Source organism: Balaenoptera musculus, chromosome 8, assembly GCF_009873245.2.
Source record: "Balaenoptera musculus isolate JJ_BM4_2016_0621 chromosome 8, mBalMus1.pri.v3, whole genome shotgun sequence".
NCBI classification, from domain to species: Eukaryota; Metazoa; Chordata; class Mammalia; order Artiodactyla; family Balaenopteridae; genus Balaenoptera; species Balaenoptera musculus.
In genome coordinates, this window is record NC_045792.1 from 75,202,036 (window position 1) to 75,223,390 (window position 21,355).

Genomic DNA, 21,355 nt, shown 5'->3' on the forward strand with positions numbered 1-21,355 from the left:
GTGACTCTTCCCACAGTTTTTTCTTAGTGGAAGACTGATTGAAGTCAGACATTGAATTATTTGATGAAATGATTGAATTGCTTTGATGACAAAACTCTAGGAATCATATCTTTGTGGAGGCAAGAATTTGGGTTAGGGGTGTCCAAGCCAATCCCTTCAGAATTTAAATTTTTTCTGTCTAGCTTCTCAAATGTAGGCTGTACATTATTTAGATCTGTCTTCTATGGAAATTTTGACTCAGAACACAACATATTATTCTTTTGGGTTGTTTGGTTGGTTGGTTAGTTGAAGAGAGGACAGTTATGAGACACAGCATGGCAGGTTCCCAACCAAGGAAAACATAAATAAATAAACCTTATTCCTAAAATCATGGACTAAACATTGTCTTTAATAGTCACAACTATTTACAAGCATTATGCACTTATCATTTAGTGTATGTGTTTTGTAAAGAGTACAGACATAGATAAAATAGGGAAAATCTGATATTCAGACATGGATTCATAAAATACATATAAATTGTAAGATACTGCTACAGAAATAGGTTTTGGCAGGTGGGAATTACTGAGGAGTGAATTGCTGGATTAGTCTGGATGAATTAGAGATGACTCCTTAAAGAAAGTCTCAGGGTTCAAAATAAGGTTAAATAGTCTCATTTTTAAATAATAATAATTTTAACATTCTCATTTATTTTGAAAATGGGTAAAATTAATATTAAAGTTACGATGAGGAAACATATAGACTATGTCTATATGTTTCCTCATCATAATAGACTATGTTAACGTGCCTTGTATTCGAGTTCTCAATATATTTATCTTGACAATCCAATGTACGTGATCTTTTTAATCCTCTAAACATGAGAACCCAGCTCGTCATCCCTACGCTGCCGGTTGGTTTGCTTGTGATTATCCTCCAGCATCATTATCATTGTCATCATCCAGCTTATGCCTTAGTGCAGCTACTGGCCTTCACAAAGTGCCTTCAAGGGCCTGACCTTTACATAGTTAAGATTTAATGTGATATGTCTATGTTCACATCATGTCCATAGTCTGATATAGAACAAATTTAAAAGCATTCATGGTTCAGGGGCCTTTGAACCCGTGGAACAAATTAATCTAAATGCAACCTGATTAAGGAGAATGAACTTGCCTGCTCTTCTATTTCAGGTGAAACGGATTTCTGAAGATCCTCCTTGCAAATGCCCGAGCAAGTTCTGTGTGGAGAGGCTCTCGCAAGGAAGATACCGAGTGGGAGAAAAGATCCTCTTCATTAGGGTAAAGTTTTACTTTTCACTTGACAGCTTGACCTTTCAGAGCATATACAGGACTTAAATTGCAGGTTACAGGGAAAATATGACCAGTAACTCAGCAGGAACTTCCCTTATGGTGCTTACAATTGGATTTGAAGACATGAGGTATGAAAATTTTTTATTATCATACATAATTATCACTGAGGGCTAAATAAATAGAACTTTATCTTTTTTTATGTATACACAAACGTATACCCCAAACAGATCATAGAAATCAAATAGAATGAGGAAAAGAAGAGAAAACAAATTCCTTTTTTGTCTATGCATTTAGTTTCAAAGGAAGGAAATCCACCTCAATGGGTAATAAAAACAGTATTCTGCCCTGGTTTTCCATATCTCAAGTTTGGGAAATGATTAACCTATAGGTCCTGATAACTTTCAAATTATTTGAACATGACTTTTCAAAAAGTTTGGGTTGTAAATCATGAGGAGAGTCAAAACTCATTACAACGGCATGGTTAAATGATGACTGCCATTTTTTTACTGGTTTTCTGGGTTAGAATAAAGAAACGTGGGCCTGTGCCAATGAATGATTTGGTGGCCTCTATCCATTTTACAACCATCCTAATTAAAAATCTGACTAGATGTCATGAACAATTCTTGACTGTAATTATTGGCTCAATAAAGTAACATTTCAGGCTGTGATCTGTTTTGTTAATAATCAAGAGAATTTAACCTCTCAAAATACATTTGTTGCTTTTCCTGAGACCAAGAATTCTTCTTTTCAAAAATAAGAAAGTGAAAAATAAAGCACTGATATACTCCTAGAAATCTGCAATTAATGAGTCTTTCTATCTTATTTTTAGTCATTTCCTAAAGAATAGAGGTTATGATTCTGAGAAGCTGTATTGTCTTGTCATTTGAATAAGTTAAAATATTTTCCTTTTTATTTTATTTTGTAGAGCTGAATAATTTGAATGTGTACAGCTAATACAATCAGTGAACATTCTTAACATACTCAAATCAATGATGACCCAGTAGAAATTTTTTCCAGTGTAAAGTTTTCTTTTTAATGACCACTTTTGACTGAAAGTTATTTGTACGACAATTTTTTAAGGCTCTACAAGATGTAATTTAAAGAAAAGTTTAATTATAATTAGGCTTCAAAAATAATGTCAATCATTTTGTGTTTTAATCTAACATTAGGTCAGTGTTTATTGATCTAAAAAAATGTTCAGGTAATAATTGCTATTTTGCTTTGGAAAGGTAATGAAAGGGATATAATGATATGTTATTATTAGGGGCTTGAGAACCAGTTTAGGAGAATGGCCTCCCTAGAGTAGACAATTGGCCCAGTCATCACTTGTTGTTCTTTGTTACAAGGATAACATACATGTTTATTTTAGCCAACCAGCCTGCTTTTGCTTTAACACATTAATAAATGGTGATTTAGTAGTACCTCCACAGATGTGTTTAAATTTTACTAAGTTGGCCTTTCTCAACCGAAGCTCAGGCTTCTTGAGACTATTAAGCCCTGGAGCTTAGAATCAAAACATAGGGTTTTTTTATTTATTTAAACAATTATTCTTTTTTGTAATGGAAGTGTTGACAAAACACATGATTAATAAATTAGATGTTTTTCCCTCTAATGTAACCTAATATCTTTAGGCAAAAATATATATTACTTATATTTATTTGTATCTGGTCTTCCATATTTAGTCAACTGTCAAAGAATTTGATGCCTATATTTGTGAATAACATAAATGTATCATATTTAACATTTAAAATATTTTTTGATGTTCCATTTTTCTTTTCAGTAAATAGTTTCCTTTTGGTGAAATCTATGCATGTATTGTTTATAAAGGAATTGAGACTCACTTTACTGAAGAAAATTACATCAAATTCCTTAGTGATAGCATTTGAATTTAATATCAGTTACCACAGTAGAACATAATGTGCAGTTTTTCATGCTTCTATAGTTCCAGGCAAGCCTGAAGTAAGAGAACTGACTGTAATGTGGTTATTCACTGATTGGCCCAGCAAGTTATAGCATCATGTTGCTGTGATAGATGTCTTAAAATAGTGTTTTAGTGAATTTTAGTCATTCACTTTTTCTCATTTTGCTCCACCCACATATAATTTGTACTTTTTTTTTTTTTTTTTGGTGGAAACTTCCCCATTTGGTGGAGAGACCATACCTTTATTTTACATTTGTGTAACCAAAGGGCCCATTCAGTCATTTCCCCCAACAAAGGGCTAAAGATCTCAGAGGAGCATGACCTTGCCTGTGGAATAACAACACATTCTTTTATTGTTCTCCTTTGGTTCTTTTTTGAAACCCTCCTACCTTCTTGTAATCTCATCAGTTTTGAGGGAAGCAACCATTCTAATTACCTCTTCTCCAAAGCCACAGCCTTAGTTCAGGCCCCATCAGCTTTTCTTTTTTATTTTATTTTATTTTATTTATTTTATTTTTTTATGTACTTAGTGCCACTGAACTGTACAGTTACATATGGTTAAACTAGTATGTTTTATATTATGTGACTTTTACCACAATAAAAAAATTTTTTTTTTAATTTGTACTATTTTTTACAGTAGATTTCACTTTAAAATTGACCCATTTTTTTAAATCTTAATTTTTTTAGAAGAAAGTATCTATTACTGCCTAAATTGCAATAGAAACTATTTGTCAAAAAGGGAAAATATCCATTAATATATTTTCATTTCAGTTCTTATCTTTTGGCTTGTCAGGGGTCCATTTCTACCCTGATGGAGTAAAGGGATTCTACCAAAACTTTTCTTGTATCTGGTTATCCCTAGAGACTTTTTACCTCTCATTCCCTGGAGTTCAGGAATTGAAATTTCACAGGCAGGCCATATACACCTTTCAACACACATTTTTCCCTATTTTTTTCTCTGCACTGAATGGATGAACTAGAAATGTCTCATTGATGTGTGCATACTTTGGCTAGTACTTTTGGATTTGTGGCAGGGGCTATATTTAATTGATTGTCATTCTGCACTAACACATTATAAGGAACTGGCAGTTATTAGTCAAAAAAACTAAGAGGTATTGATTTTCAAATGATAGTTAGATGGTTGTTGCTGCTAAAATCTTAACTTTAAGTTTCTTTGAACACCCGAATTAAGGAGAGAGTGCCTTTGGTCAAATTCTCAGACACACTAGGGGAATGATCGCCTCATGGTATCTGTGTTGCTGTTCTGGGTTTCTTAAGTTTGCATTTTTAACATTGGCATATTTTAAACTTTGTCCTCTTTGCTAAGACTTCCAAATATTGTCATATTTACGACATAGTACATAGTAAGTGGATACATTTATGCATATTATTTCATAAAATGAAATACATATGGTATCTTAGCATCTGTCTCCTAGTTTTCTGTCTGTCCTGAGAGCAGCCGTGTCTTCCTGTGGTCATAATGAACCTATCCATGCAAAAAAACAATTTAGGGTCCTTTCAAGCTATTAAGAATGTTGACTTACTTTTAGTTAAAGAGAGCACACTAGTTTGCATTTTATCAAGGTTTATATATATATATAAATGGGATTCTACAGTATACACTCTATTTTCTGGCTTTTTTCACTCAGCATGATTATTTTAAGATTCATCAATGTTGTTGCCTGTGTTAATAATTTATTGTTATTGCTAAGTAGCATTCCATTATATGGATACACTAAAATTTGTCCATTCATTCACTTATATCAATAAGACATTCGGGTTGTTTCCAGTTAGAGATTATTACAAATAGAGGTGCTATGAACATTTATGTATAAATCTTTGTAAGGACATATGCTTTAATTTCTGTTGGGTAAATACCTAGGAATGCAAAGCCTGATTTGTATGGCAGGTTTATTTTTAACATTATAATAAATTGCTTACTGTTTAAAAAAAAATAAAATAAAGAGAGCACAATCACCAAAAAACACTGACATAGAAAACACTACCCCTTAGAAAGTCATAAATACATGATTCTATTAATAAGTCTCTAACACAATTACTCCTGATTTACTCTTCTTAACGTGAGCCAGAGTTAACAATTATATGTCTAACCAAATTCCAAAGTTTGTTGGCAACACCCAATGACTTGACTTATGTATGGTTTTATGGTTATCATATATATGAACACATTTTCTCATTATGCATTCAAATCAACACAATAACAACACAAAAGAATGAAAAAATTAAGAATGTGTGCAGATTACAGAGAAAGAGTCCAGAAGACATTTCTGCAGATGATATCTTTGCTAAGCATATGTTTTATCTGTGGGTTTCTAGAAACCAATGTATGAATAGATACCTTGCATACATGGCTATCTAATGTTACTTATGTAGATGCATCTATATTCTCATGTAGACATGTTTGTTTATATGCACAGGTCTCCATTTAAAGGTGAAGGAGTAATCTCTACCCAATATAAAGGATCCGTTAGTACGAGGGGAAACCTTCAAGATTTCTGACAGTGGCTTTTAGGCAAATATGCTAATAATCCCCTGCTAAAGTGGGAATTCTCTTGTTTCTAGTTTATCAAACACAATTTCTCACAGCCAGATTTTTGCCCTGCACCTTCCAATGAACAACACTGCTTTTGAACTATCTGGTGGACAAAGCTAAATGCAGCTAATTTCTAACTGTGTGGTACAGATACAGATTTACTCTCCTCCAAGGTTTAAATATAACAGCTATTTTTCACTGACTTTTGAGTGATGATAAAACCTCCTTGCTGATGTCTGTAGTAACAGAGATTTGGATATTACTATTTAGCCATGCTGTGTATCTTTGAAATGTAAATAGATGAATCTCAGCCTAATGTTATGATTTTGAGGAGGAGAGAAGTAAGAATTTTCCTTTGTTCTTTTGTTCATTCAGTTAGTTGGTATCTACCCGGGCTTCAAGTATTGAGAAGTCACCTGACAATATAAAGCTGAATAAGCTTGTAGGAAGGTTTTCAGAGATATGTGTTAGATGCCATGAAAATGTCTATACTATTTGATTTGTCAACCCCAATGCAACAATGATAATATTCCATGTAAATAATCTAACAGTAATTTTTAAAAGTGGTTCCCAGCAAAACTGGGGAACTTGTTAGAAATGCAAATTCCTGGGCCTCACCCCAGACCTATTGAATCAGAAGCTCTGAGGGTGGGGTCCAGACACCTGTGCTTTAACAAGCCTTCTAGGTGATTCTGATGCATACTAAAGTTTGAAACCACTAATCTAAAAGAAAGAACTAACTATATGAAGGAAGAGATTTGTTGTATCAATATAACAGCACAATTGGAAATCACTTGCATGTTTGATCATGGAAGAATATAAACATTCAGGTACTACGAATGATCGTTTTGAAGACTTCTCTGTATCGTTGTGAGAAAAAAACTGAAGATATAATGTTAAGTGGAAAAAAATCCAGACTTTGAAATTGTGTTTACATATAAAAATGCCCGTGTAGAAATGATATATAATTATGATTAAGACTTGAAGTGAACAGGAATAATTGAAAATGGTTTTTAATTTTCAGAGGTCATTAAATTATGAGTGAATTATTTTTTTCTGTTTTGCATTTATTTCTGATGATGAAAAATAAGAACTCTTTAAAAGAAGAGAAGTCAGCAACCTGATACAGTTGCAAATGTGAGAATAAATAAAAGGATTTCTAAAAGGTGTCAGATTAATTAGCTGACTGCTCATTTTTCTGGTCCTTTGCCTAAGCTTCTGATCTTCTGGACAAGGGTAAGGAAGTTCATTGGAGCCATGGTGTTGTCTAGACCAGGGAGGGCTTTGCATTTTGTTATGAACTTGTACCATAGTTTTCCTGGGATGAACCTCTCACCTTTCCTTGTTGTTCTTTACTATTTTATTTCTCCATTTTGAAAACTCACTCAAGTAGTTTTCCGTTAGCACTAGGAAATGTGTAAACATCTCAATAACGTCCCTTCTCTTTGCAGACCCCATGAGTAAGCCATATGCTTAGTTTTCTCTCTCCTAGTCATTAAGGCTTTAATCATTTGATATCTCTTTCCTTTAAGGTTCAATTTTTAGTGACATGCAAATAATCTAATATTATACAATAAATTGATCTGTGATAATGCATGAAATGGGTGTAAATGGCTCTAATGAATAGAACATCCATGGGGGTAAGATCTTTACACTTAACACAGTTGCTCTAGTGTTCTGATAGTAGAAGCATGAGAGCAAGCCAGTGGGGTCACATGTTGTGAAGTAGCTGACTTTTTTGGTGCTAATTGCTTTGGGCACTAATATGATGAATAATTTTTTACTTAATTACAATTTACCACTACCCTAATTTTAGCATTGTTCAAAGCGTGTTCCAAGGAATTATAGTTCTGGAAGATGTTCAAAAATATTATTCATAAAGAAGAAAGGTCATAGTAATGGGTTTAAACAGGCTTCTTTAATAACTCTTATTATTGATAATTGACTCAGCCTCTGTCTGAGCAGGCGTGATATATCTCACTTTAACCTCTCTTTGCAGTGTGGGAAGCACTGTTGCCATTCCCATTTTACAGCTGAGAAACATAGAGGTTGAGTAACTTCCCAGGTTATAAGGAAATAAGTGATGAAAGTGAGGTTCAAAAGCCTAACTCCTGAATTTACATTCTTTACCACTAAGCAATACTGATTTATTTATCTGGGATTATCTGGGATTTCTTGGAGGGTTGAATATACTAATGTGATCTATTAATCACTAGAATGAGATGTATTATGTAGCATTTTCCAAATGTATCTGACTGTAGAAATGGTCCCTCTACCACCTTTTTTTTTTTCCCCCAGAGCATTATCCTGGGCTAGGGGGTCATGAAAACATACTTTGGGAAAGACATTATCAATCAAATCAATTTAAAAATAATTTGTAACATAGAATTATATGGAAATGAAAGTTTTCTACATTTTCCAGAATTAAAATCCATGTATATCAAAGTTCTTCTAAGAAATACTGAATTTATACTCAGTTTTACCTATAAGTTCCTTTTGGAAATTATGATTCAAGGAAATGACTGGAAAACTTTAAAGGAAAGGCAGCTAAAATTTTAAAAGTATCATTTGTGCCAGGCATTGTAACAGGTGCTTTATATACATTGTCTCACTGAATCCTCTACCACTCAGCTGGGAAAATGTTTTTATCCTTTTGTTACAGATAAAAAGAAAAAGACTTAGGTTAAGGTCTCAAGTAAATAGTATGATACACAAAATCTAGGTCCTGACTCCCAAACCCATAACACACTCCATTCCAAGCAGCTTCCCTATGGCATGTCCGTTAGATGCAGGTTTTTATTCACAAGGTTAGTTAGTCCTCTAAAAAGGATTTGCAACTTTTTACAATATGTTTAAGGCTCAGCTGTATAGTAGTGTATTCCTTATATCATTTTTACTTTACATATATTCAGAATACAAAGGGCATTACAATTGCATAATCAATAGTGCTATGTAATGTAAGGAAAAGAATATAATTTGTTTGCTTGACTGTATTGTGATAGTAATAAAATTATAACAATATTTATTAGGTGTTTACTTGTATGTCAGATACTCTTCAAAATGGCTTATATGGCCTGTATAAGAAAATAAGATACATTATTTTCTGTCTTGATATCTTTTTAGAAGAAGTCAAAAGATAATTTTTTATATTGCCAGTATAGTCTTCTTGAGTCTTCTTACTAATTGTTGATATTTTTAAGTGGATTAATATTATTTCAAGACATTTTAATAGCAGATTTTCATAGTTGGGTAAAACCATATCAGGTTTCATGCTAACACTCTAAAGGGTCTGGGTATTTTTTTTTCCTTCACATTTTAAGAAATCTGACTACTTAAGAAGCCTAAAGAAAAGGCAATGAATAATTTAATTGGAAGTCAGCAAAGGGCTTTGAAATGTTATAGAGTCATTATACTAGTTCTGAATTAAATCATCGCAGATCAATGGAAAAGTCACACACATTGCTGTTGATTCTTTGTAATTTCTTCTTTACCATAAAAATTCTTCAGGGTTATATCTGTGTGGTAGAAATCAACTCACTATAACAAGCCAAGCAAGAGAGGTACCAGAGCTCTGTTGCTATAGCAACCCAACCTGGCAATGTCTTCTAGGACTTGCTCTAAGGGAAGGTCCAATGATAGTGAGTAATATTACTTTCTTTTCTGCTCTTATGACACATATTGATTTACTGTGAATAAAAAGTAGCATGGTTCAAATTGTATACCTTTCCTGGTAATGAAAAATGGGCTCTTGTGTAAAAATGCAAAGGAGTTTTAAATGAGTAGCAAGGAGTAAAACTTTCATTTATCTTAGTGGAAACATTGCACAAACAGCCATTACTCAGCAGTTGAATGTTGAAAATTCATTTGTTTTGAATAACAAGGATATAAATATTTCATCTAATTTAGCAATTTATGGGAGCAGTGATTATGATTTCAAAACCATCTAATGGCTTATATTCATTTCTAGGGAAAAATATGGATATGTTTGCCTCTGATATATGTAAAATCTCAGAACATTTATAGTGTTCTAATCCATGATGAGAGAAACACGGCTGTTACTAGCACATGAATATTTCCAGACTGAGTACCTTTCTTTGCCCAACTGCCTCAAAACTAAACACTAATTCAGGAAAAGCAAGCATATTCAAAAATTTAAATATATTCAAACTCTTTAAATTCAGATTTCTTTTTAATAATATCTTTGCTCTATTCAAGACACTCATTTCTTTGTAATTTATTCATGTTCAATAAGGCTGATCTAATAGGATATAATTTACACTTTGGTAACACATCTCTCAAAGGACTTTGCAAATGTTAATGTCTTCTTAACCTCTTCTTTCAGAGAAAGACATATATCTTGGATGAATGCAAAATAAACAAAGGATTAACCACCGCTGTAAAAAAAAATCAGCGATGGGATGTTGCCTTTCTGACATTTATTCCTTGAGAATGAAAACCTTTAAACATAGAAAAATTTATACTAGACTTTGTCCAAGATTACACCCAACACTACATTTGACACCAAATTTGAAAGCAAGAAAAAATGCAATTTGATATCTCTTACAAGAATGGAAAGAGTAATGTATCTGGGCCATTTTCCATATTCCTATTTAAGTTAGGGAATTCACTTATTCTCTTTCCATTGAATTGTTAGGAAGTACATCAAGTGTGAAGAACAATAAATAAATGAGAGCTCAAAGCCAAAAATCCTTTTTCCCTGAGAACTTACCATTATTAGCTACTTAGCAATGAGTAGATTTTTTAAATTTTGTGTCTTCCTTTTACCTGAACTGATAAGCATTCTTATTCATCTCCAACTGAATTAGCAAGCTTTAGCATGCCTTTAAGTTGTACAATACATGTGTGACTCTATTCCACCTTGAATCATTTTCTTTTGCCAGTCCACTGCATCTGGAATAAATGGACAATTTTTTTTCACTAGCCACACATCAAAATTACTTAAACTTACAGAAGCATTGAAAAACTAAATGGCTTCATTGAGGAAGTGCACAGGTCCTATGATCTGCATTCCCAATTTCTGCATTGCTATACCCTTCCTGACACTAAGATAAGTTTGTTGCATATATATACATCTTATATAGTGGCATATGCATGTATGTGTGTGTATGTACACATGCGTGTGTGTGTAGTGAAAAAGCACAATTTAGAGAGTCGGATAAGTCCAATGATTTGGCATTTTTTATTTTAAAAGAGATCTCAAGTTGATTTTTCTGTGCCAGAGATTTGAATTCCTTATCAAGAAGTTTGTGAGAAAACTTAATCTTTTATTTTGTCTACATTTCTTTACATATACGATTTAACACTCATGGATTGTTTTCTGTGTGTCAGGTGCTTTTCTAAGTACTTTCCTTGGATTCTTTTATTTAGCCCTCACAACTCTTTGAGATAGGTGCAATTATTATCTCCATTTTAACAATAAGGAAACCAGTATTAGGAAGTTAATTACTTGCCAAACATCACGCAGCTGTAGGAGTCAAAACCTTTCTTTGAATTCAATATATCTGATTTCAGAGCCCATGATTTTAACTACATACTATTCATTCTATTTCAGACTATCTAGTCATTTGGCATGTGGTGTTGTGAGTATTGCTGTTCAGCGTTTCAACATCCACTAATGATTGACCTGTACTTAATGTGCAGCTCCTAATTTGCTTATTCCTTTGCTGATGTGGTTTGGTAAAACATGGAATTTAATAGCCAGCCCCTGTTAGAGAGACAGAAGAGAGTACCATGGAAACAGTCTTATAAAACAATAACAACCCCCCCCAAACAATTCAGAAAAACCAGGATGGCTTTCACATTGTTCAACATAGTTATTGATTTTTTTTTCATATATTGACCATACTTGAGAAGTCTTCCCAAAGCAACAGTTTATTTGATGAATGAACAAACTAAGGAATATTCTCAATTTACTGCAATTATATATTTCCATTTCCAGTTTGCTTTTATGTTATTAAGATTAAATCCCCTTGATTATATATGAAAGGATTTTCTGAACATACTATGGTGGAGTAGGGAGGTGAAATTGCCTTTTGTACCTTTTAATATTTTTATTAAAGGGTCTAAATTAGACTTATGACAAAGTATGAACTGAAAATTTTTGGCATGGCAGTTAATGCTTTTGAAGCAAGTTCCCTAAAAATAAGTTTTGAGTAATTTTTAAATAACATTTTTTCCTTATCATGTTACTTGATGGAGGCTAGAGTATTTCTTACTTTTATATGGTTTGTAAAGTACACTTACTTATACATTATGTCATTTTTTTATCACTACTCTTTAAAAAAATCAGTGTGATTGTTAATCTACATATCTTATTGATGAGGAAACTGCAGATAATAGAGATTTAACAACTTTCCCAAGGTAATCCAGCTAGTAAGTGGTTGATCCAGGATTAAATCATATTATAATTTTTATATACTAAATTCCATATATTTAAAATGTCACACAATAAAATTTCCCTTTGAAGTTTTAATTTTTTTTTAATTTTAGCATAAATGAAAACCCTTTGTTGTTCCTCATGGTTTTGATTTAAGAATCATTTGCCTTGTGTTACATTATAATATGAAATTGTAAAGTTTATAAGATTTTTATTTCTTCCTTTTGTAGTCTTCCCAACAAGAACATTTCTTGGTTTACATGTTCTATGCTGGTATAAATGTGAATGATTTTTTAATGATTTTTTGCAAAAGGGAAAGAAATGGAACAATTATACACAAAGGGTGTTGTGTTCTTGAATTATTGATGAGTCTTCTAGCAGCCAGAGAAAAAACCTGTGAAATGTCTGTCATTATAAATTGTATGTAATCCTTCCAAGGGCTCAAGCTGCATAAACAATATGCAGCCAGATTCATTAAGAAACATACTTTGCAACTGTGGCCATCTTGAGTTTGTACCGAATGTAGTCAAGCACGGTAGCAATTTTGTCATTACAACATTGACTATAATAAATTAGAGCTCATTTATTTAGTGGTATCTTTTTCATAAAATCAATGAGTTAAATTTCTGAAGACTTGGTCATGTTAGACCTTGCCTTGTCTTTCTCTTCTAATACTTGACATTTTGAATTTCAGTTCCTCAGTAAAAACATGGAATCTTGGTTCTGGACCCAGCAGGTGCCTTCATCACCTAACTGCCAAGACTTTTATTTCAGGAATCTTACTGATTCACGTCAACTTTTCATTCACTGGAATGGTGTGTTCCGCTTTTATTAGTATTAACATTTTCATTTGAAACTTGGTTGTATGTTGTTTAGGATATATTCTGCCATTTCCTGCCATCTTGTTAGAAGCATACTAAGATCTTGAGGAAATCTTTGTGTAGATTTTGGGAAGAACAAGGTATAAGAATTTGGGTTTAATACTGGCCTTAGGATATATACTCAATAGGATATATACTCAATTTGCTTTACTATAATGAAAATCCTGATGTTACCAAAAAATTTTTAATCACGGTGAGTTATTTAGAGATACTTGCCCTGTTTCTCTAAAAAGAACATCAGCAAGAAATCACTATATTATATGACTCTTCTCCTAGCTGCAGCTTTCTCTTATATTCATTTCCTTTTACATACTAGCTTCTCTTGCCAACTTCTAATTCTCCTGCACTATACTCACAACTTGTTCTTCCAAAGCTCTTGGCTATTATGGAGAAATGCCTTCTCTCTAGTCCAGAGGTTTTATAACCTAGCTTGTAATACAGCTACAATTTAGGGCACTATAAACTCCATGGAAAAATTATAATTATTTGAGCTATCACCATGTAAAGGGCTTTCTCATTCTCTCTCTTTTTTTAAACTAACTCTATAATTTTTGGGGTTCATTTTCACAGAAACTGACACCTTAGTTAAGAGTCTTTAACTTTTACTCTAAACATGGTCACTTGTTGTATTTTTCTTGAAATCCAGCCTCATAGAACATGTGGGGCAGAGATGCTTGGATAGTCTCTCTGGGGCCTCATTTGAAGGCAGGTAAAGGGCAGACCTGGGATTTCAAATTCTCTTCTAACTTTGGCATTAGGCATAACGTCTCCAAGGATCTCATTCCCAAACTGCAGCACCCAGACAAATAGTCACACATTAATTTGTCATCATCCACCAGTGTGTTAGCCATGATAATGTGACCCGGTCTAGGACTCTTCTTTAGATAATCATGGTCTTTTGAAGTCCTGGGCTAATAGAAAAATTATGGAAAGTCATATGGCACACAGAACCTTAGGAGTTTTATGAGCCTGTCTACCTAAGGCTAAGGTAGGCTTCAGCCTTGCACAGAGAGGCACTTTGGACCAAAATGTATATGTCAAAAAATCCCTCTCCCATGGTGATGTTTACAAAATGTCTTTCTACCTTCTTCTAAGTTCCCTAACAATCTACAACCAACGTGACGAGGAGCCAAAATGTTCTCAGAAGCCAAGAGAGGAGTGTATCTCATATCTGACCTTGGATAGCTCATCTATCTCCTGTATTTACTCAACATCTTATAACAAAAAGAAATCCTCCAATGAGCACTGAAAGAATTCCAAAGAAGCCTGGGTTTTTAAACTGACATCTTGGCACCAAGGATTGAGTAAGGTCTTTCTTCACGTACAGCGTCCATAGATCTGGTGGATAACACAATTATATATATCAGCTAGAGGAAAGGTAAAGATGAAATATTCTAAGGATAAAGTGGAAGATAGCCTTGAATAATAAGTTACAGCCATAATACTATCTAATCATGGGAAGGGAAATGAATGTTTCCCAAGGATAACTTTACTTTGGAACCCTGACGCTTAAGCTGAGAATCTGGGACATGTCCCTCAATTCTGACTGAAGGACTTTCAACCAATGACCTTTCAGATAAACTAGGCATCTCGCTGTGAGTATGTGACCATCGTGAGATTAGAACACTGCATAAATACCTTTTTAATTACAACAGAAGGAAGTGGTAGTGTACCCACGTGTCACAATTTTCTGAGTGGAAATACAATGGTAAGGTCTTGAATAAAAGCAATAGGCCAAGTAAGTGGGGAAGTAAGATCAAGATGGCAGGATATTCCCCTAAAACAGGAAGTTTCATACAGAAAATAAACACTTCATTTACTTAACAATTTTCTCTACAGTTTCATGAAACATTCTCTAGAGCCTGGTATATTTCACTTGTGGAATCGAGACACAGACTTGATGTCTATTTTTGGGGAAAAATTATTTCCTTACATGGATCTCTTATTGTTATAGTAAGAACTCAGAAAGGAGCAAGAGACCAAAGGACCCCAGAAAATGGATAGTTCTAAACATTTGTGTTTTAAAATGTGAATGACTAACACAGTCTACAATTCTCAGACTACGTATGCTTTAGTTATCACTTAATGTAGATAATTAGGCAATAAAATTTCCCTTGACTATAGGATATGAAGAAATATAGGAATAGTCATTATAACTTGAAAGTAAAGGTTTTCTTTAACCTCATCACAAAAGATCACAGTTTGCATTTTCAGGTAACGTTCGTGTTCCTTTCTGCAGTGGAGATGGAGAACATTTTATGAACTTCATATCTTCTTGTTTCAGTAGGGTCTTCATGGTTGTGACTATATCTCCACAGCCAAAGCAAAGCAGACGTTTAAGGTAATTACTTAGATAATTTAAGTAATGATTTAGTAATTTAAAAACTTAGGGGAAAACCTCTCCACTTTGCTTTCACTGTGGAGCCTTGGCCTCCCATCAAATGAGGGAAGTTGGGCATCCAAAAGTGAATCTTTTACCAGTTTTTTATTCCTTTTTTTTTTTTTTTTTTTTTTTTTTTTTTGGTGAGGTATTAAAATGCTGCTTCTCCTTTGGTGTTCCCGTAGCAGTTTGTAAAACTGGCAATCTGGAGCTTATTGTGGATAGGTGGCAGGAGGTAACCTAGTAATTTTTGTCTTTTCTCAGTGTAATTCCCATACTCCAGTGTATTCCTTCATTGTTCCTTATTATTTGAAAGTATAAACCTGGGTTTAGCTTCCGTATGCAATATCATTTTAGCCTTTGCTTTAAAATATTTAAAATAATACACTTGTGGAATAAAAATGAAATACCATATAATTTCAGAATATTTAATGCTGAAATTATAATTCATTCTACTCCCATAGCACAAATTGCCCTGTGCGGTTTAACAAATGGAACCCCGTGGACCTTTGCCAAATTTCTGCTCCTGACACCATATCTAACCTCCAGATATATCAGTAGTGCTTTAAGTAACACGTGTGATTTATTACTTTAGTATAAGAAAAGTTACAGGGGATAGGAATGGGATAGGACTCGAATTTGAGGCCCTGAGGTTTCCAGTGTAGACAGAAATATTAGCTCATTTTTAGTTTTTAAGTATTAATAATTATGATCTAGAAAGAATAGCTTACTTGAGTAAGTCTTGTCTATTTCACATAAACAAATAACTGTTAGAAAAGATCCATTTTGTCAATTCTTCTTTAAACAGGATGACTATATCTTGAAACTACTTTATGATAACTAGTTTAGATTTCAGAAAAAGTGTTGTTGAATGCATCTACTTATCCGTAATTTATTTCTGCACTCATTCACCAACTGCACGAGCATGAGACATGTGCAAAAAACTTTTAGAAATATCAAGGATACAGTTCCTCTGTAAGCTGTGTTTCTTTATAAAGATCATGCTTAATTATATAAATAATTGGTCACACACTACTGATAATTCTGACAATGAAGTATAACTTAACCGGTTATCCACATTAATAATTGACAAGCAGGAGAAGGAGATGAGTTCCCTTAGAACCACTTCTAAAATCTCCTCAATGAACCTGAAAATGTTATAGAACATCAGAGCACATGACTGTGTCGGGTGGCAGAAAAACACCACACAGAACTTTCCTTGGACCTGTTGAAAGTCGTTGCATAATGACTTGTGAAGCAACTTACTGCTAAATGAATGTGAAACCTAAATCCGTTGCTCTAATCTGACTACGACAGCCTTGACCCCCATCTATCACCAAAATTGACTGAACCACTCTTCCTAGCTGGGTGTGAAGTTTCCCTTTTGACTTTTCAGATGTCACTTGGTTAAAGAGGAAGATGTTGCCTGACAGGTTTTCTTTGTTCAAAGAACATGAATGTCTGTGTTCTTTTCACGACTTAAAATTGCCACACCTCTCTTTGCTTTTCTCTTTTTTAAAGAATTTCTCGTAAATGTCTTTTAAAAGGGCATGAGTATTGAACTAGAAAGTCAGGAATGTAGTTATCTGATAACCCTCATCACAGTGCTTCACATTTTAGGGTGAATCTCTATAGAACATATTTGAAGTTGGTATGATTTCAGTAGGCGTCGTGGATTTTATAGGGGAGGTTTGCAATGGAGCTGGCAGGCTAGTTCTTCGGCGGGCAGTTAACGTCCCTTTGGGAAGGCTAAAAACAGTGCAGAATTCTCTTCTCTCCTTTTCTTTACCTTCCCTCTTTCCCCTAAGAAGATGAGTAGAGGAAGAGAGCATACTTTGCTAAGTTTTGGGGGTGGGATCCCCATTCTGGTCTCTTGTTTTTCTTTCAAATACAGACATAGAATGACAACAGGGACATTGTCTTAATTGAAGTGAAATGCACTAAAATCAAGCTCAAGACTTGCTTCCTGGAGGCATTACTCAGAGACCCTATAATGCCCAAAGCAAGAGTTTGGAGCTGAGCTTTATCATTTGGTGGGTACAGCCCCTCTTGGGAGTTACCTCTCCTTTCACCCATGAACGCAGGAGGTTCTGGAAGAACAGTAAGAGCTTCCTAGGCTGTGACGAGCACAGTTTAGAAAGCTTTGCCGTACGTTGGACCTGCAGGCTGAAATAGCTAGAGGCCAGCTGAGGCCAAGCCCCTAGTCCTTCCTCCTCCTGGGGCTGCAGTCTGCTGCTTGCTGTTCCACTTTGCTCTCACACTATTCCCTGCAGGGATCTCAGCCCCGTGGCCCCTCCAACTTTTGCCAGGGAGGCTTGCCAAGCTATCTTCATTCCCGAGTCTCATCACCCAGTTCTGTTCCCAGTTTTCTGTTCTCCCTGCCTCATTCAAACCCCTTTCCACAGGTGGGACTTATGCTCTCGTCATCTCTGCTCCTTATACCCCATGCCACACCTCAACCTTAGTTTCTGAAATCTACACCAGCTTCGGATCTGGCCAGGTCTGTATAGGCCTAGAGTTGGGTGCCTGCTTTGGGACTTGTTTGGTTCTCTCTGAAGCAAGATTACCTCTTCTGCCTACTGTTGTTGGCACTTCTGAGATCAATTTCCTTCACTCCCAAGACACCGCTTTTTCACCCTCTGCCCACAGCAGGTTATAAAAAAGGTGGCAAGCATCATTTTAACCACTTAGATTACAGCAATGTCCACATAACCAGAGGCTAGTGCAGGAGCTGTTGATGTACTTAAAATGCCTCCACCCGGTGTTTGCTGCCCAGACATGTCCAGTTAAAAACATTAACACTCCATTTTTATTTTACATGCAACTTCATATTGTTATCTGCAAGCCTATTTACTCTGTTACAAGTATGTCTCCAGAATAACAGGTGTTTTCTCATATTACTAGGCATTGGAACTTTTTATTACAAGTGGCTTGCCTTCATCCATGTTCTGTCTTTGATTTCCTTAAAGTGAAGGGCTTTCAAAACAAGTCTTATGTCCTTGATTAGAATACATTTAGTGTGTCATTTTAAACAGAGCACTTTTCCATATTTTAATAGAATAATTCCTGTGGTTTTGGTTTTTTTTTTAATAACAAAGCATTTAAAGATTTATCCAAGAGATGCATAGTTAAATTGCTTGGGAGAGCTGGGAGAGTACTTAAAGGTGTACTTAGTACATTGATTTGAAGAATTTAGATCATGTTGGGGGAGACATCACAGTTAAGTTAGAGCTCTACCTTTCATTAATCTTTCAGGTAAAACATTTTTGGGGGTTAGATTTGGGGGTGGAATTCCAAATAAAGTGTTACCTATCATAGGGTTTTTCTATTAATGTGGACTTCAGGAATCAGAAAGAGCTATCAGGAGAAAGAATAGTCTGAAATGAGACTCAAATAATAAGTCTAGGTTAGCCGAAAAAGAGTAGAAAGGAGAGTGTTTCAATCAGAATCAGAAAGGAAACAGCATGCACAAAGGCTCAGAAGTGCCAGAGAAAAAGGGATAGGGAAAAAGATAGAAAGGGAGGAATGGGAGCCAGAGATAGAATGAGACATTATCAAAACTCTTAGAAGTGCAGCCTTCAGAGCAGAGGGCGAGGGAGGGAGGGGGTGAAGAGAGGCTTGTAGCAAAGGGGAGACAGGCAGGCAGACGCAGAGCCAACTCGTGAACCACCTGTATTATGAGAGCTTTAGCTCCTGAAGGCAGTGTGGAGATAAGAATTTTTTGAAGGGGAGAGATGTGAGTAGACTACATTTTAAACTGCTAAGGCTATAGTGTGGAGAATGGATTGAAATGATGTAAAATTGGAGGAATACCATCCACCCATATTGCCTTGAGGAGTGTATGGGTCATGACAGGGGCAGTTCAACCTGGAGACCTATCTGATAAAACCTCCAGATATAATACATATTATGATCTACTGGGCAAGGCTCTCTATCTTGGTGTATAGGTTATTTAACGTTGAGACACTGTTACGTTCATCTTTGTCCCTTAAACAGAATATTGAAAAATCGACATGTTGGTGTTGGCTTGTTCTGACACATCTGCCTGGCATAGAGGAATTGGCTGGGTTTCAATAGGTCAGAGTTTCCACTTGTTAATAAGGAGTTTCTTTGGTGAGAATGTTACGTAGAATAAAATTGTAAGTTACTCCTAGAAACTAGAAGAGAATGATGGGAAGTGGTGTTTTTATATTTTACAACTGTTTGTGTGTGTGTGTGTGTGTTTTTCTTAAAACCTCTGGGTGATATCAATTGACAAGAGTCAAATAAATTAATTAAAAGGCACAGGCTGGTGCTCCTATCGACAAGTTTTTAGAAATGTGTTACCCTAAACTCTTATTCTCCAAATGTTACCCAGATTCTCAGCTCCAGGCCTGCCTGGTGATTTAGCACATGTTTTGTTTAGCATAGCAGGGCTATAAAAAATACAGTGCTCTGCTCCCAGTAAGCCCAGCAGTGAGGCCAAGACATTTTCTATAAAACTGTTTCTTGGGCCAAGAATCCTCCCCAGAGTATTCTTTGGCCAGTTACAAATTTCTTTACATGAGTTCATTACATACGTACCCAGAAAGCAGTGATTCCAGATGTGCAGCTGAGTTCAGAGCTTTGGGTCCATGTTAACACAATTTACACTCCTCCTGTTAAGTCCCCAAGAGTGGTCAGCAACAGGAATGAAGCATCTATTATGTCCCAGGTACAAATGTCATGGTCAAAGCAGTAAACAAAAAAGACTCTTTTCAAGTTCTGAGAATGAGGAGACAGACAAGAAATTCATAGGCCAAGGGTAAGACAGAAAAAAGCCAGATATAAATATTTTAGGCTTTGTGGGCCATATGGTTTCTGTCACAACTACTCAACCCTGTTGTGTTAGCACAAGTGCAGCCTTAGGCAATATGTAATGAGTAAGCATGACTATGTTCCAATAAAGTTTTATTTATAAAAGTAGAATGAGGGTCATATTTGTTTTATGGGCTATATTTTGGTGACCCCTGACATAGGTCAATAAATAAATTAGCTGTTCTCATGTACTAGTAAGAAATGGAACAGAATAGGATAATGTGGAAGAGAGATATTGGGTGTAGCTGCTTCGGCTACAGTGGATGGAAGACCTCTTTGTGATTGCGTTAAATCAATGTCCAAGTGATTAAAGAGCGAGTTGTCAATATCATCTACTTTTCTTTCTCTTAAAAACATACGTGAAGGTATTAAAGTTAAATTGCAGATTACATATTTATAGGAGGTAGAGACCATATAGAGCAGGCTGACATGTGCATGGACTCAAAAATAACTGCACTGTTGTTGAAGAGAGTTTCAGGTATCTTCCTGTAATGCCCCAGCCTTCATTAATTCATACTTCCTTTGAATTTCCATGACATTTATTAACTGACGATACTCACATAGTATTGAGAAGAAGTGATATTGGTCAGTATGTCTTTTGTACATGCTGCCTTTTGTGTGTGCTGCCCAGAAGTGTATGGACCCTGTTTTATACTAGTTTCTATCCTGGGTACCTATTTTGGTGTCCTTACATTGTTGGCACACCATAACTGGGGGTTATCATTTCATGAGGATCAGAAAAGTTAAAAAAAGAATGCAGCTAGAATTCCAACAAGAAATGGCTCAGATTGACAATTTGATTTCATAATGTATCAATGATGGTAAAATACTCCCTGAAGAAAAAGGAGAGGTATACTTTGAATCTTAAGCGTCTCTCTGATAAGATCTGTAGGGTCAGTTGTTTTATGTGTTGTAGTTGTTAAATCCTGAGCCATAAAACAAATCAGAGAGTGTACGTTTATCAGTAATACAATGTGACATTTGGCTCACTTGGTTAAAGCATGTGGAGTAATCTGTTAGACAAGAGGCATTACTTCTTGTGTGTAAGGAGATGAATAGGAATCATGGCCTCATATCTCAAAGACCCAGTTGGAAAGGGACCT

At 35.1% G+C, this 21,355-nt stretch overlaps 1 protein-coding gene across 10 annotated transcripts in view; it reads left to right on the plus strand.

Moving 5' to 3' along the window:
• GAS2 (growth arrest specific 2) overlaps positions 1-21,355 on the plus strand; it is a 148,228-nt gene that overhangs the window by 94,963 nt on the left and 31,910 nt on the right. For 5 of the 10 annotated variants that reach the window (XM_036862312.1, XM_036862313.1, XM_036862314.1 and 2 more), the window contains 2 exons: positions 1,164-1,271; positions 15,324-15,377. In XM_036862312.1, coding sequence (XP_036718207.1) covers positions 1,164-1,271; positions 15,324-15,377 — 162 coding nt within the window. Of the gene's footprint in view, positions 1-1,163; positions 1,272-12,849; positions 12,971-14,131; positions 14,155-15,320; positions 15,378-21,355 lie in introns of those variants that run through there. The other 5 variants (XM_036862317.1, XM_036862318.1, XR_005021044.1 and 2 more) reach the window with 5 other exon arrangements.